Raw genomic sequence first — 23,545 nt, forward strand, 5'->3', positions numbered from 1 at the left:
CGGGGGGAGGCGGGGGCGGGTAGCGTTCAGACACTCTATAGCATTGAAGGCAGCTCTTTTAGGGCCTGAGTATAGAGACCTGAGGAAGCATCACTCTCCCTTAGCACAGCAGCAGCATCACTTGGGCACCAGTGAGGTGGGGAGTGCTGAAGAGACAGCATCTTTTACACAGACACTCAGACTCTCAGTCAAGGTCCCAGCCATGGTGGCAGTGGTGAAATTCCTTCAGCCAGCTTGAAAGATGTGGTGGACTTGATTAGGACAGCTGAGGCAGAAGAATTCGGAGGGGTGGGGCATGTCACATTATGATTTTATTGGGTAGACTGTCTTGTGAGCACATGGATGCACCCATCCGAGGCCTCCCAAGAGTAACCGGAAGATACTTTGTGTGGAAGAGACTTAGGTTTATGCGGTCAGGCCAGTGAGGCCATAAATATAAACTGGGAGGTAAAAGTAAAAATGGATGAATTCAAAATTCACAGACTGAGGAAGCCTATCACCTAGAGAATACAGGTATATACATAAAAGGTCCACATACACAACTGTATGTACATACGTTCTTCTAGGATACTACCCTTTCAACAGAGGCCAGACTATGAGATAAATGGTAATAAAAATAGTCCAGTCTCTAGCTCAAAGATTAAGATTTAGATGCACTGTTAAATAAAGTAAAAATTAATTATTGCCCTGACCGGTTTGGCTCAGTGGATAGAGCGTCTGAGAGGTCCCAGGTTCGATTCCGGTCAAGGGCATGTACCTTGGTTGTGGGCACATCCCCAGTAGGGGGTGTGCAGGAGGCAGCTGATCAATGTTTCTCTCTCATCAATGTTTCTAACTCTCTATCCCTCTCCCCTCCTCTCTGTAAAAAAAAAAAAAAAATCAATAAAATATATTTTTAAAAAATTAATTATTCAATATTGTTTGGGCTCTAGTTGCACCTTGGATGACTTAGCATAAATCCATTCCTTCCAGAGACATGACTAATCTACATACACCCCTCCAGATCATCCCAGGTGTTGCCTACTCCTCGGTGAAAGGTTTCAAACCATACTGTTTTGCATTTTAAGGATGGGAAGGTGAGTGACTAGGCGAGTCGCTGCTTATTTTAATCAATCTTAATGATTTTAGACATCTAAAACTGTCTATTAGCCCAGAAAATACTTACACACGGATTATATTAGTATCAATTCGATGAGATTAGTTCTCCAAATCATCTCCAGCTGTCTAAACTATGAATGGAGATAAAAGTAAAAAACAAAACAAAACACAAACTCTGGGAATATAAACAATGAAAGAAATACATTCAGCAAGTAAGTTTAGCAAGCTATTATAAGTGAATGTTTCCTCAGCCTTCACACTCTATACTATAGGGATTTCTGAGGTTACAATTTGAAGGACATGCAATTTACTTCTTCTTGAAAAAAAATGAAGAATAGTTTAATTATTGTGAAGTGGTTGCTCAGGGGAGATAACTTAGTAAATAAAACTCAGCTATTGGTCCCCTAATTATTTCTCAACTCAGGTGGTTATAGGTGAGATTTCAAAAGGTAAACACAATAAAGGGATTTTCTAATGATTAGCAAATTACATTCTATAAAATATATGATAATATATAACATTGGACTAAGTATCCTGCCAGCCAATTATTTAGTACTAAATTTGACTATAAGTTTAATGGCATTCTGCAACAAGTTTCCACTCTAAATATATTAAACATTTGGGAATAAGTACTTTTTGGAAAGACTAAGAGGTTATAGTTAATATGCAAAAAAAAAAAAAGGTAGAAAAGTTCCTAACGTTCATTTTAACTATATTTTTTTCTTTGCCACAGTGTTTCAAGTTGTCATCTCCTTGTTTTAAATTGCTGAAACAGAAAATCTGAGAACTTTGAAGTAACTCCAATGAGAAGGCATGGCGAACAACTCCCAAGCTGAAGCAGTGGAACTCTGCTACGAGCATGTGAACGGCTCCTGTGTTAAGACTCCTTACTCGCCAGGACCCCGAGCCATTCTGTACGCCTTCCTTGGTTTGGGGGCTGTGCTGGCCGTGTTCGGGAACTTACTGGTCATTACCGCTATCCTGCACTTCAAACAGCTGCACACACCTACCAACTTTCTGATTGCATCCCTGGCCTGCGCGGACTTCCTGGTGGGAGTGACGGTGATGCCCTTCAGCACAGTGAGGTCTGTGGAGAGCTGCTGGTACTTCGGGGAGAGTTACTGTAAATTTCATACATGTTTCGATACTTCCTTCTGTTTCGCTTCTTTACTTCATGTATGCTGTATCTCCATTGATAGATACATCGCTGTTACGGATCCTCTGACCTATCCAACCAAGTTCACTGTCTCGGTGTCAGGAATATGCATTGTTCTCTCTTGGTTCTTTTCTGTCACCTATAGTTTTTCTGTTTTTTACACTGGGGCCAATGAAGAAGGAATTGAGGAACTAGTAGTTGCCCTAACCTGTATAGGAGGCTGTCAGGCTCCATTGAATCAAAATTGGGTTCTACTTTGTTTTCTTCTATTCTTTATACCCACTGTGGCCATGGTGATTATATACGGAAAGATATTTTTGGTAGCTAAACATCAGGCTAGGAGGATTGAAAGTACAGCCAGCCACGCTCAGTCCTCCTCGGAGAGTTACAAGGAAAGAGTAGCGAAGAGGGAGAGAAAAGCTGCTAAAACGTTGGGTATTGCTATGGCAGCATTTCTTGTCTCTTGGCTGCCATACATCATTGATGCTGTGGTTGATGCTTATATGAATTTTATAACTCCTCCTTATGTGTATGAGATCTTAGTGTGGTGTGTTTATTATAATTCAGCTATGAACCCCTTGATATATGCTTTCTTTTACCCATGGTTTCGGAAGGCAATAAAGCTTATTGTAAGTGGCAAAGTCTTCAGGAGTGATTCATCAACAATTAACTTATTTTCTGAGGAAGCAGATATAGATTAACTAGATTACTCCAGGGACTTCAAAATTAACATGGAATTAAGGTCAAGTGCAAAATTAAACACTTGACTCTAGAGCAGCAACTGTAATCATTTGCCAGATAGGAGGATATTACATTTAACAAAGCCCTTGTCATCTTCAGGCATTTTCACATTAAATTTTAAAAATTTAGTGATGAGTGAATAAAATGTGATGATTACTTCCCACTTAGTATCTGTCTATGGTTTTTTAAATTTTTATGATAATTTTCAATGCCTTCTCAATTTCCTATTTGTTTTTTCAAATAATTGAAACTTTGCAGTTCCTCCCACACTTAATACCAATGTTCAGTTTTCTAAAATACATACAGGATAAAACAAGTCTCTGCCTAACTTGCAATTTAGATTCTTTGGGGACAAAAATCTTCTTTAAAGCATATTTTGTCTGAGAAACATATACAAGATTATAAGTTCTTGAAACCTTTTAAAATCTAAAATGAGTTTATAAAACCTGAAATGTGGAACTTCCTAGTAACTGAAGATTGTCTGGAAAACACTGAGACTCTGGTGTTTTCTGAACCCTGGCAACACTTCTCTTCATTTTAGAACATGTTCACGAAAATCATATACAGTGATTATATGATTTTATGCTACACCTTACTTTAGAAAAACATAATTTATTATGGTCAAATAAGCTTGTGGACAAAAGGATGGTTTCTGTCATTTTTAAAAAGTGATTTGAAATAAAATGATTTTATAAAAAAGCTAATTTAAATTCACATTATTTTTCACTTTAGAGTTCTCTCTTTGTGCCAAACACTGTATTTGGCATTGGAAGTATAAAACTGAGTGATCCAAACATAACCAAGGATTATTTCAAAAATAGCAAATACTCAAACTGGTCTTATACACTCCATGGATAGCTTGTTTTCTCATCTGAGAACATTTCTTAGTCACATACATTTTAATTTAAAAAATATGTTGATAAGTTGAGTGTTTTAGGATAGAGTAAAAATTTGAAAAATTAATAATAGGTTATTTGCCTTCTCAAGTCTTTGACACAGCTTTAAATTTTTTAGGTAGTTAATTTTCACAGACTATTCTGTAACAAACTTGTTTTATGACATGAAAAGAAGAGGTGACTAAATAAGTAAAGTTACATAAACATTACATTACATATGTTTTATAAATGAACCACTTTGGAAATACTTTACATAAGATTATGATTTTTTTTCATATTTGCCCATTAATACCTTCCAAATAGAGCTGACACTATTTAGGGAGGAAAAGATGAAGACACCTGTGTCAGGAATTGCTAAGAATAAAAAATACATTTTATATATTACTCGAGGCCCGGTGCACGAAATTCATGCATGGGAGGAAGGTGTCCCTCAGCCCAGCCTGCACCATCAATAATCCAGGACCCCTCGGGTGATGTCTGACTGCTGGTTTTGGCCCCATCCCGCAGGACCACTGTCTCCTAACCGCTCGCCTGCCTGCTGGCCTGATCCCCCTAACTGCTCTCCCCTGACAGCCTAATTACCCCTAACTGCCTCAGGCTTGGCCCTGCCATCATGGCTTTGTCCGGAAGGACGTCTGGTCTAATTAGCATATTACCCTTTTATTAGTATAGATTGTCCTCAAGAAAAATAATTGTATAAGTATTATGGACAGCACATTTTAAATTGCATTATTGAGGACTGAAAAATGTCATCATTGATGTTTTTATCCCTCTTTTCCTCTCCTGTCCTGTCTTAAATCAATAAAAATATTTTAAAAAACAGAATAAGTAGTCAAAGGTGAGACAGAATCTGAGCATGCAGAAAAGATGGTTCATCACAAAAGGCCATGGGACAGGAAAGAAACCAAAATGAAAATTAGAATTATGAGAGGAATGTTGACAAAGCAACAAAATAAACTGTAACAATTTAATAAAAATTATATTTCACAGGAGGGAAATATGATTTTGGCCATGATTGAATAGCTTGTTTCAAACCACCCCGCCCACAGAGAACAATCATAAAACTCAATTGAACACATGGAACAACCATTCAAAACCTTGGAAAGCAACCAAGGGATAACTTGGGATAGATTGGACACAAGTATAGAGAGAAGGGGACACTGAGGTGAGCGGGCCTTCTCCAGCAGCTGGAAGGACAATACAAGGCAAAGGAGGGCATTGTCAGCACCTGCACAGACTCTCAGAATAGCACCCACTCTGATGGCCATTGCCCACATCTCGACATAAGGCTTTTTTCAGTGTTTTAAAATATCAACCAAGAATATTGACCCAGAAAACAAGTGGTCACATTTTGAAGATCACTTCATCAAAAACAAATTTATTTTTAATCATAAAAGCTGAAATAGGGGAAGTTTAAGAATTAATTCAGAATTACTAAATGATTAAATAAGTGGGTTTTTTTTCTTTCTCAGAAGTAAAGGAGATTTCCCAAAATGTATGTTAGGATAGGGGGAAGTATTCTTTAAATTATTCAGGAAAAGCATGAAGGAATGAGATGTTAGTCATTATATTCATCCTTCCCTCTAGTCTGGTAAGGAAGCCTGGTTCATCAAATACAGAGTGGAACAAGAAGGCTTACAGTTGTTCATATGGAAAATAGTACAATAACTAATAAATAATAATACAAGAATAAACTCTTTCATGTACTCACAACTGTAAACCTACTTTTGCCCAACCTGTATGTTACTCTTTTTGGAGAAACATTAATTTTGTGTTCTTTCTCACCCCAATAAAAGTATTCCATAAGCAGTTCACATATATTTCTAAAAAGTACTTGTTAAACACAAATGAATTATATAATAAATAAAATAGCTGATTCAGTGATGTGATCACTTGAAGATTTGCTAAGACTGCTAATTGGATTGATTGTGTGTTATCAACACAGGTTAACACTGACCCTGCTTTCTGTTTGGTTACCTCTACCCTCTAATCCTAAGAGAAAAGATACAAAACCTTTCTCTCCCCTTCCTCTCATTAACACACTTCTGAGTTAGGGCATTGGCAAGACCATAGAGGCCATTAATGCATCTTTCTCCCACTTACATCATAATAAGTTAGGACTGTCTCACACTTTCAGTCATTGGGGAGATGATTTATTTAATGGACTGTTATTTTAGAAAAGTTTCAAACCTGCAACCTGAAGGTCAAGTGCAGATCTGAGACTGAAACTTTAAATAATTCTAGATAACCAAAGTTTGCCTCCAAATCCTGCCCTTGGTGTTAGAATGATAACCCCTGAGAAACATGATTACTATGTAAATCTGATCTTTATTTGATGCAAAACCATTTATTCAAGATGGTGTTATAAGCAACATAGGAAGAGTTACATATGTGCAAGAATTTCACAGGACTTAAAGAGAACCTCCAGTTTACATACCATCTCAGCATGAGGCTAAATGCTCTTTATTGACTAACCTCCAATGTGAAAATACAAAGTAACTGAGATTTCGCTAATAAGTTTGAATGCTGTAGCAAAAAAGTGAAAAAAGTGCAGGACAACCCTTTTCATAACATAGATCTGATATTCCTTTCTCTATGTGGCTGCTTTATTGGACATCTGCTTCCATGGGATCATGTCAGGTTTATTATCATTTATTACTATTTCACCGTCTCTAATGTTTGGAGTTGACCAAATGCTGCCCTGGTTTGTTTTGAGGGGCATAAAAGCCCTACCTACTGAAAATATCACCTTTGTTATTAAAAATACTAATGGGTCAGGACAGTGGTTCCTAGACATTTGGGTTTCAGAAATAATAAAATTGGTTAAAAATTTGGTGAACAAATAGATGATAATAAAATTTTAAATTTATCAGCTAAGGACATTAAACTTTGAAGCACCACCAGTGGCAACAATTGCATGTCCTTTACCAAAATTTCATTAGAGGAAGTTTTAATAACTAATTATGGGAAAGGCATTATTTAACAATAATGCCTAATAATGCTTGCTCCATAACATTCCATTACATAGGTGAAACCTAATTTAACTTATCCCGTATTGATTGAAGCTTTTTCCAGTTAATAATTAAAAGTTATACAATGAATATCCTGGTCATGTTTGCTTCGTTGCCTGGTTCTTTTCTTAGGATTACTTGCTAGAAGTAGAAGTACAGAGTCAAGTGACATGTGTGATTTAAATTGTTATATAACTATTTTAAATTGCCTCAGAAAGAAATTAAATTATATTTGTCCTACATGTATATGAGCATGTTCAACTCTCATGAGAGCCCTCAATTTCCTGCACTCTAATTAGCATAAGGTATTATTGATACTCTTAATATTTGCCAATGTTACATATAAAGCTCTATCATATTTTAAATTATTTGTACAACTTGCATTTTAATGTATTAGCTATTTGTATGTTTGTTCTTTAAAATTGTCTGCTCATTTGTTAGTGGAATGAGTGCCTCTATCTTACTATTTTATAAAAAGCTTTTAGACTTTTAAATCTGTGAGCCCTTTCTTCATCATGCATACTGCCAATAGTTTTTCCCAAGTTTGTCTTTTTTCCCTTAACCTAGCTTTGTTTTCATTTGAGTTTTATAAAATTTAAGTGGAGTACATGAATCAATATGAGTTTTCTGTAATAATTTCACCAATAAAAACTTATAAAAACTATACTTTCTTTAATTTTTTAACTTCTGGAAGAACTCAGCTTTGCTTTTGTGAAATACATGAAGCAATATGATTAACAATGTTTTTTTCAAAAAGTTATATGCCATCTTAACATTTCTTGGATAGTCCATTCTTTTTCCATAACTTACAATACACTGTTTAAAAAATCATGGACAATGCATAAACTTTGGGTAGTATTTACAGAAAAAAAAAAATGACAGAAAGTTGCCCTCCATCATGACTGGAAGGTAATACAACACAGCTCATGGGATGAGAAAATTTTCACATAAAATGACAATTATTATTGCAGAAATTGTACCATTTGCTCATGATTTCCACAATTGCAAAATACCCCCCAAAATATCACATAAGCCTTGTCCTGAGTCAAAATGGCTAATGTGCATGGATGACGCAGAGACCTATAGGAGCTCCAAACACATGGGCCCCAGAAACAAGCTGATCAAAATGAAAGTGACGTTAAGCAAATCCAGAGAAAGCCAGGGGGATACAAAATCGGGAAAGCTTTGAAAATGACAGAAAGGTAAGGTTGATAGGCTAGGTAAGAAAGGTACAGGAGGCCTGAAAGAGGAAAATAATTAGCAACTGACAGAGTGCACAGATTTGAAGAAACCAGAAAATAGAAACTTTATGTCCACCACTATTTAGTAAATATGTGTCTATCAAGTGTTTAAAGATGATCACTTCATCAAAAAAGTAAAAGCAGCTCATGCCTGAGTTGCAGGCTCGATCCCCAGTGTTGGGAGTGCAGGAGGCAGCAGGTCAATGATTCTCTCTCATCATTGATGTTTCTAACTCTCTCTCCTTCTCCCTTTCTCTCTGAAATCAATAAAAAAAATATATTTTTAAAAAGTAAAAGCATAAAAGTTATGCTGTTAGAATTGAAGTTCTATTTCTCTTCCCCAATTTAATGAATTATTACCATACACTGTATTTCAGATCATAATTATTGGGAAATTTCTAATAGGTCGCCAGATCAATTTCAAATTTTTTAAATCATTAATTTGAAATTTAGGCTTATTTAGAAATTAAATTTATGGTTGAAGAACTGCCTTTTATTGCTTACCCACTTATAAGTGTTATTGCTCTTCTAGATCAATAGTAAAAGAAAGCATAGGTCAAAGGATTTAGGGTAGAGTTATAATTCTAAACCAGCAAAATATCTCATAAATATATAAAGTGCCATAAAACTCAAGAATGAATTAATGAGAGAATCCATATGGTAACCATGAGATCAAAAACACTAACTGTGATACTTAGGCTTTTAGCTGCTTTTCTCTTTCTCTTATTTACTCTGGTTTGTAAGTCCATGATAATGCTGCTACTTAATACTAATAGTTTTGATCTTTTTAGTCTGTTTACTAGGCCCAAGAAAAATATTTCTGTACAGAATCATCTTAACAAAGATAGATGTGAAAATAATAGAAATTCTATCAATATCCAATTTGATTTATAACATGCTGACACCATCTATGGAACAGAGGGCACTTACTAATTCCTCCATTCCATCCTCATGGTCACCTGTGTAGAACATGGTCCATCAAATGCAAGGGACAGGGTCCAGGAGATGCAAATTCCTGACACAGACCTCATGCAAACATTAAGCATCATAGATTGAACTGCTACCCTTGGGAAAAGAATAAGAAAGAAAAAATACACCAAAAAACAGCCCACGAAAGCCAATTACAGTAAAATTTTGACAAGTTGGGAGTGAGTAGAAAACTAAGAAAAGGGAAGAGGAAATCAAAGAAAACAAGATCTTTTCAGGTGACAAAGGGAAGAGTCAATGTAATAAGGGAGAAAAGGGAGGGAGGGGAGTGTCTGCAGGCTGTGGGTATGGTGAACTCTGAAGCAGTTAACAAATAGGGATTTAACATTTATTAGTCAGATAAATAATTTTGGAGAAGTGACAGGGAAATATACCTCCTAATATATCTGAAAAACATTGATTTATACTGTGAACTTTGAAAGGTAACTTTTTTTCATTAATAGTCTTCATTGACTTTTAAAAACTCATTTCATTTCGAAAATGAAATGATATTTTCAATTTTCTCAGCCTAAATGCTTATTTTGTTCAGAGAACAAATTCATAGTTGCTGAACTATCCTTGAAAAGCCCACCACTCACAATAAATGTTATGGCTTTCCTAAACCTGGGATAAAATAAAGCATAAATCAAAGGGTTCATGGCTGAGTTATAATAAGCACACCAACAGCAAATCTCATAAATGTAGCAGGGTTATGAAGCCCAGAAGGACATCAATCAATGAGTCAATGCTGTACCGTAACCATGAAATTGAAAATGCTAGCACCATGATACTCAGGGTCTTAGCTGCTTTTCTCTCTCTCTTGGCCACTCTGGATTTATAAGTGTCTGCTGATGGTGCATCTGTTTGGCCAGCAGTATTTTCCATCTTTTTAGCTTGTTGTCTAGCCCCAAGAAAAATATTACTATAGAGAATGATCATAACAAGGGTAGGTATAAAGAAGGAGAGAAAATTGATCAACACCCAGTTTTGGTTTACAGCTGTCTGACAACCTCTGATACAGTTGAGGGCACTAGATAGTTCCTCCAGCCCTTCGCCATTGGCACCGGTGGAGAACATGGCACCGCTGTATGCAGTGGGCAGGATCCAGGAGAGCCCGGTGCAGATTCCTGACACAGACGCTGTGAACTTGAGAGGAAAGGCCAGAAGGTCAGTAACAGCGATGTCCCTGTCCGTGGAGATGAAGCACAAGTGGAAGAGAGAAGAGTAACAAAAGGCCACACAGCAGCACGTGTGGCAAGAACAGAAGCTTGGCCCGAAGTACCAGCAGCTCTCCCGTCACCCCCACCAGAAAGTCAGCACAGGCCAGAGAGGCGATGGAAAATCGGTGGGAGAGTGCAGCTGCTTGAAATGAAGGATGGAATCATCACCAGGAGGTTTCCAAACATGACCAGCAGGGCCCCAAAGCCAAACAGTGTGTAGAGAACCAGGCGGTGTCCTGGCTAGTAGGGAGTTTTCACACAGGAGTCGGTCATGTTCAGGTAGCAGAGCTGCACAGCTGGGGTGGGGGCAAGTTGTCGTTCATTATGCTGCTGTAAACACCATGTCAACATCTGGAGAAGTTCCACCCCTTTGTCAATCATGTAAATAGAGCAGATTTACATTTCCTAAAGGGGGAGAAAAGGGTTTGTTTGTTTTTTTAACTGATTACCTTTGCTTATCGTTACCAAATATTATCTCCATGACCCTCACAAATCCATATTAAGTTTTAATCTCTGAGTCTGTGTAATCACAATATATTCCATTTAAATACTCAACAAATGTTAGCCATTATTAATTATTACCATTATTCTTCTAATACTTTAGAATATAATTGGAAACAGGCTTCTAAATCCAGTAAGAATTTAACCTCAACTAAATCTGTTGCAAATTTGCTTTTGCCACAAGTTCTTGCCTTGCAGTTTATTAAATGTCTTCTATTCCCTGGTCCTGATATAGAGAATATTCCTTTTTGTCAAAGTTAGTGAGATGTGTGTGATTTGTTATTTATTAGTTGCCTTTTTCTATTCACTTCGCCCGAGACCATCTGAGGAGTAATGACAGTAACCCTCAGTGCACATGCCGGTTGTAGGCTTGAAGGATCATGCAGGAGGCAGCCTATCAATGATCTTCTCTCATCACTGATGTTTTTATCTCTCTAATCCTTCTCCCTTCCTCTCTGAAATCAGTGAAAATGTATTTTTTTAAAGAATAGAGTAGTAAGTTGGTCTGGTCTAAAGAATTTGTTGAATATAACATCAAGTCATTTAATATTTAGTGCTCAGCGACCCTTTTTATTCTCAGGTCTAACTCTTTATAATTGTTTTCTCAGCTACTGATTATTCCTGAGTTTGGTATTATTTGGGAAATTAAACTTACGCACTCAACCATTGATCTTCCTCCCTGCTTGAAATTTTGATTTCTTTAGTGCTGGTTACAAGGTATGCTGTGCTTTCAGGTTAAGCCCACACTGTTCCAAACTAGAATTAAAAAATGTGTAACTGGAAGTAAAGGAACTCAGTCATTATTAAGTTAAGAACATATGAGGGTATGTGGCTCAGCAGTACAGCCTTTAATGTTATGGACAGTGAAGTCATACGATCTTGAATTAAATACAAGAGAAGGGAATCGTAGTGCCTATGGTAGTCAGAACAAGAGCCTCTCAAAAAAAATGTGTCCTAACCCCCAGAACCTTTGAATATATGACCTTACACGGCCAAGGGTATTTTGCCGATGCAATCTTGAGATGAGGAGATTATCCTACACTATCAACATGGGCTCTGTGCATCACAAGCATCTTTGTGAGGGAAAGAGGGAGGGAGGAGAGTCAGAGTGGCCGAGATGTGACTGTGGAGGTAGAAGTGAGAGTGATGCCACCTTCTCCTGGATGTCAGAAAAATGATCATCAGATTCACCAACACCCATGAGCTCAGAATGAAATAGTGTCATGAAGTACAACCCAATACAAACAGCATACTTCAAAACAGCATACGTTGAGTGAAAAGACTAAAAATAGTGTATGAAATGTTGACACCAGTTTCCTCTAGAAAGTGAGGATTAGAGTTTATTTTTCCTCTTCTGTGCTTCTTGGTATCTTTCAAATTTTCTGTAATAGATGATACTGTTTTTATCATTGAAAGAACTTATTTTCAAAAGAACAATACAAATGTAAGAAGACACATTGCCGGTATTGCCTCAAGTGCATTAAGTTATCCAGCTCTGTAAGCATAAGCATTCACAATAACCAAGTCCTTAGGATTGCGCTTCTGGGAAAGAGGCAGGCTGGCTTCCCAGGAAGCTCCCCGCCACTGGTGGAGGGCAGAGGTGGTTCAAATTTCAGTCTGTTCTTTGTCAACTTTGTGACCTAGGACAGTACTCTTCACCTATCTGAGCCCTACCCTTTCATAGAACTTTATTGAGTAAATATTCAAGTTCTGTAAAGAGAGATTAAAAAAAAATAGTACATATTAATTTTATTCTGATCTTTCTGGTTTGTTTGTTTTTTTCCCCCTTAAGAAACTACCCATCTTTAAAGCCTAGTTCAAATGCCACTTCCTCTTTTAAGTCTCTGTGATTGCAACAATTTACGGAGCCCTGCCTGAGCCAGCTACTCTGACAATTTATCCACATGGTTATCTCACCTCATCTTCACAAAACTGCAGGACAGGTATTATTATCTCAGATGAGGAAACTGAAACTTATGGGAGGTAAATAACTAGCCCAAGATGACAGGGAAAGGAGGGGGTGCCATCTGAATTTGGTCAGGCCCCTCTGACTTCTTAGCCCTCACTTTTGAACATTGGTCCCTCCTGAAATAAGTGACTGCTCCCTCTTTAAGTTCTGTAGCTCTTTGTCGTAACTTTATTGGGAACTAATTTTTTTTATTCTGGCTTGTTTGTTCTTATTTTAGTTGTTTTCATGCTTTTCAGACTGAAGTTTTTTTTAGTGGAATGATGACATTTCAGGAATTTTGTATCTAACAGAGTTTAGCATCACACTCAGCACAGCTAATAAATATTAGTTGAGAGCTGAATGTAATGCTACATCCCCTGAAACTTGGCCCTAAGAGAGGTAGGTCAAGGTTACATACTTTGGATTTTCGAGAACATAGATAAGGCCCTCAGAACCATCCTGGCCTTGCTGTTCAGGACCCACATCCACAGTGGCATGAAACCCCTTTGTCAGGGGTCCTCAAACTTTTTAAACAGGGGGCCAGTTCACTGTCCCTCAGACCGTTGGAGGGCCAGACTATAGTTTAAAAAAAAACTATGAACAAATTCCTATGCACACTGCACATATCTTATTTTGAAGTAAAAAAACAAAACGGGAACAAATACAATATTTGTATTTGCATGTGGCCCGTGGGCCGTAGTTTGAGGACCCCTGCCTAAGTTCTTCTAAGTCAGGAGAATTGAAAGTATATAAAAATTTTTAACATAGTTTTATTGATTTCAGAGAGGAAGGGGGAGAGAGAGAGAGAGAGAGCGAGAGAGAGAGAGAGAGAGAGAGAGAGAGAAACATTAGTGATGAGAGAGAATCATTGATCAGCTGCCTCCTGAATCCCCCTACTAGGGATCGAGCCCACAACCCAGGCATGTGCCCTTGACCAGAATCGAACCCAGGATCCTTCAGTCCGCCGGCCGATGCTCTATCCACTGAGCCGAACAGGCTAGGGCAAATATTTGTTTTTAAGAAAGCTTGCCCTGTGGTTCCAAACTATTCCAGGATGACTGGTGTTATATCTCATAATATACTTGCTGTGGTCAAAATGTGCAAGCAGAAAAAGATCACTTTCAAGTCTGGCAGCTACTTTCCAGGCTAAGTTAAGAGTGAGACAAAATGAGGACACCATGACACACTCACTGGAATTTTGTGTATATTAGTCAATTTTTTCAGCATAACAAACAATGATTTACAATAAACATTTACTTTCTGCTCATGTTATGTGAGGGTCGCGATGACAGCTGCCCTGCTCCCAGCTGTAGGTGAGCCGCAGGTCTGCCTTGCGTCTTCTCATTCTGGGACCCAGGCTGAAGGAGCAGCTGCTATGGAGACAACCTGTTCCCAGGGAAGGGGCAGAAATGTAAGACCTGGGCTGAACCCTACAATTACATTGAAAGCTCTAGTTTGAACACGGATTGCATTGCTCAAAGCACATCGCATGACCAAGCACAAGATCAGGGGGTCGGGGACATTTGCTCTCTCCAAGGGAGTAGGGAGCAGGGAAGACTAGAGTGGGAAAGGAACATAAAATAGAGGTGAAGAGTGTGGAAGACAAAACTCCGTGGCATCATGTGGTAGGTGCCAAGGGTCAGGACCAACAATGGCGAATCCCTTCTCTTTGATGATTAAAATCTTTCTCTGAAATTCCAATTTTGCAGCTATTATAGTTCCAGAAAAAAAGCTATGCGAACTTAAAACTCAACATAGAAGGGGAAGCCTGATTCTCTCACGCACTTTGTGGGTCACTATTAATGTGACTTCTTGATTCTTGATGCCCCTGCAGAACTAAGTTTATGGAACAGAGCTATTCAGAAACAATACAAAAGGGCTTTTGCTATGGAAATGGCCCTGCTCAAAACCCCTAGTCATATAGATGACATATGGGTCACATATTTATACTGATATAAATATACATCCATATGTGTTATATATTCATACATGCTGTAGCTGTGGTGAGCTGTAACCTGGTTTGACCAAATTGTAAGAAAACTATAATTAAATTGGGAGATGTTTAGAGGAAAAAATAATGGTCAGGTTCATACTTAACGAGAAGGCTCTATCTTGGAATTTGAAATCATGCTGTTTTTGTGAAACAGGAAATTTAAAAACATACACACGACAAAACAATAATTCTAAGTGAGTACAAAAAACATCAAGAAATGATTCTGCTGATTGAGCTACTTCCCAGTGGAGATGAACATGAGCATTTACCAGGCTGCAGGCTATCGCAGTTAATGGTGAGGTCTGATTGCCACTGACTTCTGTTCACATTTGATCACAAAGTCATCATGCTCAGGAGAAGGACATGCTATTCACATGTGGTTCAATTCTGAGGAAGCATGTGGCATAGGTACTTGTTTTTCCAAATAAAATCATATACTATCATAAAATCAAAAGATAGTAGTTCTAACTTGTGTGATTTTTTTTAAAAAAAGAAATACTAAAGTGGTGAGATGTGGTTCATTATCACTTTTATTTTTATTATTTTTGTGTGAAAAATATTCCACATATTTTCAAATTTCTATTTATAAAGGAAAAGGAGAAAAATATTTCTTTAAAAATATAAATACATTTAAAAAATAATCCAGTTACTCTATGGTCATGGAAATAGACAAACCTGGCATACAAACTTGTTTAGTGATTGGATTCCAAGGAGACAGGGAGCCTAAAGGGAACATTTTGAAAAATGTTCCAAACACTTGACTATGATTATGAACAATAAGGTGAAGTTAGGACTCAAACAATGCTTCCCAAAGTTAGATTATGTGATATTTGAGCTTAAGGACTCCTTAGAAAACAAACAGTTACAAACGCTTCATTTTTAAAATGAAAAAAAAAAAATCAGTGATGGGGGAGAAAGTCAAAGATTGCTGAAGTGGTCACCCCCGGCCCTACCACGTGGTAAGACGGAAATCCTGACCTTGGTGCTTTTTTTCCTCCATCTTCCTATCTTAGTTGTTTCAAGAAAGTAATGAATGAGGACTCAAATATTTTCACAGTTTTAATTTATCCAATAAATAGTTAAATGATCTCTCTCTCTCTCTCTCTCTCACTCCCTTCCTCTCTCTCTCCCCCTCTCTCTCCTTCCTACATACTACTATAGGAACATTCAATGAAGGAAGAGAAGTTAATTTCTCCCATCCACTTAAACCAGGCTGCCTGGAAGCATGCCCCAAAACGCATGACACCACCCCACCCATTGCTACAGCATCACTATCTTCCCTCCAAGCCTCTACCGTTTGCCTGAGTTCAGGTCAAGGAGTCATTCTCCGTACAAATCAACAGTGGGTGTCCGAGGTGAGAAGATCTCCTGACTCAGGATGAGTTTCAGAGCCTTCCTGAACCACCGGTAGGAAAAGACATAGATGATGGGGTTGCAGGCCGAGTTGAAGTAAGCCAACCAGATGAAGATGTCGAAGACCAGTGGTGGTGTGATGAAGTTAAGGAGGCTATCCACCAGTGTGTCAAGGGTGAAGGGAAGCCAGCACAAGAGGTATATGCTCACAGCGATGCCCAGGGTCTTGGCAGCTTTTCTTTCTCGTTTGGCAGCCCCAGCCAGGCTTTTGTTGAAGCCGCTGATCTGCTGGGCCTGCCGGGCAGCAACCACGAAGATCTTTGCATACAAGCTGATCATGATGAGACAGGGGAAAAAAAACACAGGGAAGTTTAACCAGCCCCAAAACTTATTGAACAGCAGCTGGCAACTGCCCACGCAAGGCATCTCTTCCAGCCACTGGCTGAGCCCTCGCTCCACTACATCTGTGTAGACAAAGAAGGCAGTGTAAGCTGCTGGCATCCCCCACCCTGCCAGGATGTACCTAAGGGCCACCCTGACTGTGAACTTGGAGGGATAGAGCAAAGGCTCACAGATGGCACAGTGGCGGTCAATGGAAATGAAACAGAGATGAAAGATGGAGACGAGGCAGAAGAGGGTGTCCAAGTAGGTATGCAGGCGGCAGAGGAAGTCTCCAAAGAACCAGCAACTCTCCACGGAGCGGATAGTGCTGAGTGGCAGTACCAGCAGACCCAGAAGCATGTCAGCCAGGGCCAGAGAAAGCAGCAGGAAGTTGGTGGGAGTGTGAAGTACTTTGAAGTAGGACACAGTGAACACCACAAACAAATTTCCTAGGACTGTAAGAATTATGCCTGCTGCACAGGCCAGGTAGATGGTCAACCGGATGCCCAGAGGATGGACAGTCCTGGGGCAAGACCCATTCACCTGATAGCAGAACGTCAGGGGGTGTTCTCCAGCACCCTGGTTGAGGACAGTGCTCATTTATGGTTCCTACTCTTCCTCCTCTCTCTCTCTGGAAACAGGCCACCTGTCCCACACACCAAAAAAAGGAAATTATCTGATAAACAATTAGAAAGTGAAATCTAGAGAGGAATTAAAGGGCAATTTGGAACCTAGTACAACTTCCCTGGGTACTGAATCAAATGCACCCTGAAAGCCAAATGCAGCACAGGATTCAAGGTCTCATAAGACTTGAATCTGGCCCTGGTTTGTCTGACTGGAGACTTTTGAAGCTAGTTTGATGTTATCCTTAAGAAAAGAGAAGAAGGATGTAAGCTAAATGTTTTCTCACAGAAAAAAATCTTGTTAACAAATCATTACTTGGGTAAAAAGTAATTTCTAGGTCATCTTTTTGAGAATTAACAAAATAAATTAACAAAAAAATCAATAGCGTAAGCTTTTTTATAATATGTCAACTCTTCCCAAGGGAAAAAAAATCCAGCGTGCAAGTAATTAAAGGAATGAAATTACCCTGTTTCATTTTTGCATCCTGTACAATTTCTAAAGTTAACACACAATATTTATACATCTTGGGAAAACTATCTGATATGAGAAAGTATTTTATCTATCTTAACACTAGTCTGTAAAATGTTTAAGCAAGTTCTAATAAGTTGAATTCAGAGTTTCCAAGATACTTACAGAAGTAGGGATCAGAATCACGTGTGGGAAAAAGTCCTTCTGGTAACACATAGACATAGGTATGTAGAACTCTCTTCCATCTGCAAAGATGACAGATGTGCAATTAGTTAATGATCTTATACTCCAAATAGAAACTACGTCTCCATATGGTATGTTATGCAAATGAGCACTGAGTGAGTACCAAGGGACCTAGTTTACACTATTCACAAGTCTCAGTAGTTTGCTTCCTTCTCAGTAGAGCATCATTATTAATCCTGCCAATTAATTAGAGATGAAAGTTAAATACTGGATTTGTAAAGTCTTTAAACTTTTCAGTGAGTTTCATATATCCCTACTGCTTTAGGAATTTTTTATATACATTTCTCTCAACAAGAGAAATAATTGAGAATAACTAATCCTAAATCCTTTGGTTTGTGATCCTTACACTGAATTTATCTTGTCTTCTTTAAGCTCTATGTTTTGTACTGGTTAAGGAAATCACAATAGATGAAGCAGTTCACCTGGACACAGAAGAGTTAGATTCTTGTTCTGCCATTTTTCTAGATCATCACATATCCTCCCCCATTCCACTTCTCCCCATCAGTAATAGTACCTACAATTAGATTCATATGTCTGTACATCACAAAGGTATTATCTCTATTTCTTTTTTTTTCTAAATATATTTTTATTGATTTCAGAGAGGAAGGGAGAGGGAAATAGAGATACAAACATCAATGAGGAAAGAGAATCATTGATTAACTGCCTCCTGCATGCCCCCTACTGGGGATCGAACCCACAACCAAGACATGTATCCTTGACCGGAATCGAACCAGGGACCCTTCAGTCTGCAAGCCGACGCTCTATCCACTAAGTCAAACTGACGAGGGCTCATCTTTATTTCTTGATACCAAACCTTCAGAAGGTGGAATGCCTCTTGGTGAAATCAGTTTACAATATAAGTCAAACTGATGTTGCAAAACCACATGATTCTAAAGGTAATTATAGATTACATCCATCAGCAGGGCCTGTAGGATGAGGTGGGACAGGTCCAAACAAATGAAAAAGGTTGGCTTATACTTTCACCTTCTCCACAAAACCCTAGCTAAACCAGTGGTGATTGCTTAAAACTGCCTTATACCAAGTCCATGTGTGTGGAAATAGATTTCTGACTCCAGAAGTTAATCAGACCAGAAAGCCTCTTGCTTTACTACATACCATGACACCCCTTATATTGCAAGTCATAATCCCCATGCAGTCAGCCAGGGACTCCAAGACCCATGACTCTAAGTCTAATCTGACCAAGAATCTGTAAAAAATAGGAACAAATATCTTACAACTGGAATAAGACCTATAGGGGGAAACTCTCAAAAAAGGTTTTTGGGTCCTAGCCAGTTTGGCTCAATGGCTAGAGCACTGGCCGGCAGAATGAAGGGTCCTGGGTTCGATTCCAGTCAAGAACACATGCCCAGGTTGCGGGCTCGATCTCCAGTAGGAGGCGTGCAGGAGGCAGCCGATCAATGATTCTCTCATGTGTTTTGGAGTAATGAGTAATTTCCCAATAGCAAGGGTAGATTTAAAAAAAGCAGAAAGGTTTATGAATGCATTTAGGATGTATGTCTGTGAACATTAGAAACCTTAGGATTAGATGTCCTGCATAGAGGTGTGATGTTGTTGGCCAGGTCAGAGAATAGAGAGGGGTTGATTAACCAAGTGTTCCGATATTACTATAAGGATTACTACAATAAAATATGCTTACCATTAAAATCTATGGTAATGTTAACAAATATTTTCTTTGCGACCTACCAGTTTCTTAAGGTTATGTTATGAAAAGCAACCTACTTCCTGCAAACATAGGCAAACATTAATGAATAAATTGCTCCAGCCACATATGAACATCCTAAGTTTGCATGTTCCATTTAAAAATTTTCCAATTTGTCAATCCATAAGATAGTGAACAATATTTCTACATGACCAAACTTTTCTGCGAAGCGCTTGGACTATTGACACATTAGGAAAAGAAAGGGACAACCTAATTTCTAGTCTCAGGAAATTCACTACATGAGCATGAAAGCTTCTTTCTATATGTGGCAAGCGTTTCTGAGTTGGTGAATCATTTTCCACTATGTGCCCCTGCTGGCCCTGTGCTCAAGTTCCCCAGCACAACATTGTGCACATATGATCAAAGCCCATTAGAACAGGAGTTCAATTCAGTTCAATTTCTTCTTTACATATAGGCTCTTTTCACCATCTTCCCTTCCAAGAAAAGAAGCCCCCACTGTCTAACATTCTTTGTTTTATAATTGTTTATTTTTCTGAATTTGAGTAACTCTTTCTTATTTTCCTCAAAGTTTCTATGTGTTAGTCATCCAGTGAATGTGCTCAGAGATTTTTATGGGAAGGGCACCATGTCAAGCACTGTGGGATTCCAACATGAATAATATAAGGTTGAAAAAATGGCATAATTCTAAAGGTAATAATATATTACATCCATCAGTAGGGCCTGTAGGATGAGGTGGGACAGGTCCAAACAAATGAAAAAGCTTATGGGCTAGACTAGAGGCCTGGTGCATGAATTCATGCATGGGTGGGATCCGGCCAGCTCCATCCCTGATTGGGGTGGGGCAGGGCCGGCTGGGGGGAGGGGCCGTGGGTGGTTGGCCAGCCGGCCCCAACCCCTGGTCGAACTCCCAGTTGAACTCCCAGTGGAACTCCTGGTCAAGGAGACAATTTGCATATTAGCCTTTAATTATATCAGGTGAGCAACTACATACCTGTGCACACCCAACCCTAACACAAAGCAGGATTTAGAAGAGACAGGTTTGGGGCAGTGGGGTGGACATAGAAGGAAAATGCTGGGTGTGTTTAGTTTGAGATCTTTTTTTTTTTTTTTTAATATATTTTATTGATTTTTTACAGAGAACAAGGGAGAGGGATAGAGAGTTAGAAACATCGATGATAGAGAAACATCGATCAGCTGCCTCCTGCACGCCCCCCAGTGGGGATGTGCCTGCAACCAAGGTACATGCCCTTGACCGGAATCGAACCTGGGACCCTTGAGTCCGCAGGCCGACGCTCTATCCACTGAGCCAAACCGGTTTGGCTAGTTTGAGATCTTGAGGGAACATAAAAAAGGATACTTTACTAATAGTAAAAAATGAGAAACTTGGGGAAAATGATAGTGATGAAGATGAATATATTTGAAGGAAATAGAGAAGTGGTAATTGAAGCTGTGAGATTAGCACAGGGTTTCTCAACCATGGCATTATTGAAGTTTTGAACCAGATAATTCTTTGCTGTGGGGGGCTGGTCTGTGCATTATAGGATGTTTAGCAGCATCCCTTACCTCTATCCCCTAGATGTCAGTACTACCTCCTCGCTGTTTGTAACAAACAAAAATGTCCCCAGGCATTGCCAAATATCCTCAAGGGCATAACTCTCCCTGATTGAGAACCACTAGATTAGAGAGACAGAGAGATAATGTGAAGAATGAAAAGAATATTATAAAAAAAATTTGGTGAAATGAGTTTATAGGGTAGAAGAAGAAGAGATAGACATAAGGACACAGAGAAGAGACATTCATTGAGGCAATAAATATTATCCTAAAACTCTGGGACAGTGAAAGAACTTCAGTTTATGAATGAAGCTTAGGCTTGGTGAATAATTAGTATGTGCATACCCACCCACCCCCAACAAGAAAAACAGACCACCTGTATACATGCATGCAGGCCACATGTGTATATAGATAAAACATATATATCAAAAAAAAAGAAAGAATATGCTTCTAAACTTTTTAAATCCATTCTTCTTATTTAATAAGACAGTTCAATTTAATCAAAGTATTGCCAACCTCACATCAACTCATTTTGAAAAGACGTTTAAGTCAGAACCAATAAAATTGGAAGTAAATACAATTGTCTGTTTCCTTCTCCCTTTCTGTCAGTCACATGCTTCATAATTCAGGCTTCTTGTACTCTCAAACTCTCTTCCTAATTTATCTAAGAAATACTTAGATAAATTGTACATGGGTGTCAGTGAGTGTGAAGACCAACTGTGTCTCCTCTTTTGATGTTTACAAGAGAAAAAGTAAAAGACCCTTATTATTTAATTTAAGCCAAAGGAATAATTCTAAATCTCTAATTTGGAAATTCAAGGAATCAGCAAGAGAGTTTCTTCTTATTGGAGGTGCCTTCCTCAGAACCCAGAAATTAGACACTTTGGTAGCTCTGGTATACCAAGAGGCTAGATTTAGTGCTCCTACTTAGATGTGTGTTGTACCATCTGGAAGAATCTTCTTATCAACCCTGTCCACGCCTATACCTTTGGGTAGAAAGAGCATCCAAGATTCCCTACTAAGAAGAATCCCAGAGAACAGAGAGCATTGCCTAAGCATGTTCAAGAAACAGGCTTAAGGTGGAAGAGTCAGGGCGGAAGATCATTCCTGTGACAATCATCCTCAATGCCTTGCGAAACCAAGGATAAAACATGCCATATATAATGGGATTGAAAGTGGAATTAAAATAACCCAGCCAGAGGAAGATATTATACAAATCTTCAGGAGTTGTAAAATTGATGAAAGGGTCTGTAATCGTCAAGAGAAAGAAGGGCAGCCAGCACAACACAAACACTCCCATGACAATACTTAAAGTCTTGGTGGCCTTGCTTTCTTTTTTGGATGATGCTTTCACTTTGCTTTCTGACCCAACCTGTTTCATCATAGAACCCACGCCAATTTGCTTAGCGTGCTTCCTGGCCACCGTGAAAATGTGTATGTAAATCCCCACCATTACCGTCCCAGGAAGAAAAAACGCTATAAAAGAGGCCATAACCCCCCAAAATCTGTTAAATATCAACACACACAAACCTGTGCAGTCAATGGCTGCAACAAAATCTTCTGCACCAGTTATGTTTAATTCTGAGAATACCAGACCAAAGGCAAAAAAGATTGGAATAGACCAACTGATGAGCAGAAAGAGCTCTATGACAGGAATAGTAATTTTGGTAACATAACGCAAAGGGTCACAAACAGCATAGTAACGATCCACTGAGATGAAGCAGAGGTGGAAAATGGAGGTGGTGCAGAGCATGATGTCACAGCAGCTGTGGACTTTGCAAAAGAGATCTCCAAAGTACCAGCAGGATTCGATGGACCGGATCATACTGAAGGGCATGACCACGCAGCTCAGCAGGAAGTCGGTCGTGGCCATGGAGAGGATCAGGAAGTTGGTTGGGGTGTGGAGCTGCTTGAAGTGGGTGATGGCAACGATCACCACCAGGTTGCCCAGGATGGTAATCACTATAGCACCAATCATGACAAAGTACATGGCAGAGGCGCTCAGCACAGACCTCACATTTCTAGGGCATGAGTTGTTAATCAGAGCAAAGCAAAATTGCACTTCTGCGGGGTTCCAAAGGTCAGGTGAATTCATTGTCTTGGTCCCTTGGGTACTACGAGTCTTTTGCAAAAGTATTGTGTGCCTCTCCTTTCTGTGAAAGACAGGAAAAACAATAAGAATCATGGGAAACTTTTCAGCTAGCTGCGTTTCTAATCCCTGGTTGAATTTCCTACTGTTCAGGAGCACTGCTTTGGATCCTGCCACTTAATACACACCATATATTCAACTAAGGAAACATTTCTCTATGCAATGTAAACAAGACAGAATTTAGAATTTAGAACAATATAAGGTAAACTAAAAATTTGCTAATGTCTACAAGAATATACATGAATAATCTCAAAATAAAGGGGAAACTATCTCAAGTGATAAATTCTGTAAATCTCGTCATCTATCTCCTTTCATTTAGCAGCA

At 38.8% G+C, this 23,545-nt stretch overlaps 3 protein-coding genes and 1 pseudogene across 3 annotated transcripts; 1 reads left to right on the top strand and 3 right to left on the bottom strand.

Moving 5' to 3' along the window:
* Positions 1-1,911: 1,911 nt before the first annotated feature.
* Positions 1,912-2,955, top strand: LOC139013053 (trace amine-associated receptor 9). The gene has a single exon (XM_070419242.1). The coding sequence runs from the start codon at positions 1,912-1,914 to the stop codon at positions 2,953-2,955; it is 1,044 nt and encodes a 347-aa protein (XP_070275343.1).
* A 6,678-nt stretch (positions 2,956-9,633) lies between these two features.
* On the bottom strand, positions 9,634-10,710 carry LOC139012826 (trace amine-associated receptor 6-like; annotated as a pseudogene).
* Positions 10,711-16,091: 5,381 nt separating this feature from the next.
* On the bottom strand, positions 16,092-17,105 carry TAAR5 (trace amine associated receptor 5). Its single transcript, XM_070419243.1, has one exon. The coding sequence runs from the start codon at positions 17,103-17,105 to the stop codon at positions 16,092-16,094; it is 1,014 nt and encodes a 337-aa protein (XP_070275344.1).
* A 5,018-nt stretch (positions 17,106-22,123) lies between these two features.
* Positions 22,124-23,167, bottom strand: LOC139013055 (trace amine-associated receptor 4-like). The gene has a single exon (XM_070419244.1). The coding sequence runs from the start codon at positions 23,165-23,167 to the stop codon at positions 22,124-22,126; it is 1,044 nt and encodes a 347-aa protein (XP_070275345.1).
* Between the last annotated feature and the right edge of the window lie 378 nt (positions 23,168-23,545).

Source organism: Myotis yumanensis, unplaced genomic scaffold (assembly GCF_028538775.1).
Source record: "Myotis yumanensis isolate MYYU_CA2020_CCGP unplaced genomic scaffold, mMyoYum1.0.hap1 SCAF_6, whole genome shotgun sequence".
NCBI lineage: Eukaryota > Metazoa > Chordata > Mammalia > Chiroptera > Vespertilionidae > Myotis > Myotis yumanensis.

Bases quoted from the DNA above. Each gene is read 5' to 3' on its own strand.
- LOC139013055 (XM_070419244.1), bottom strand. From the start codon at position 23,167: ATGAATTCACCTGACCTTTGGAACCCCGCAGAAGTGCAATTTTGCTTT.
- TAAR5 (XM_070419243.1), bottom strand. From the start codon at position 17,105: ATGAGCACTGTCCTCAACCAGGGTGCTGGAGAACACCCCCTGACGTTC.
- LOC139013053 (XM_070419242.1), top strand. From the start codon at position 1,912: ATGGCGAACAACTCCCAAGCTGAAGCAGTGGAACTCTGCTACGAGCAT.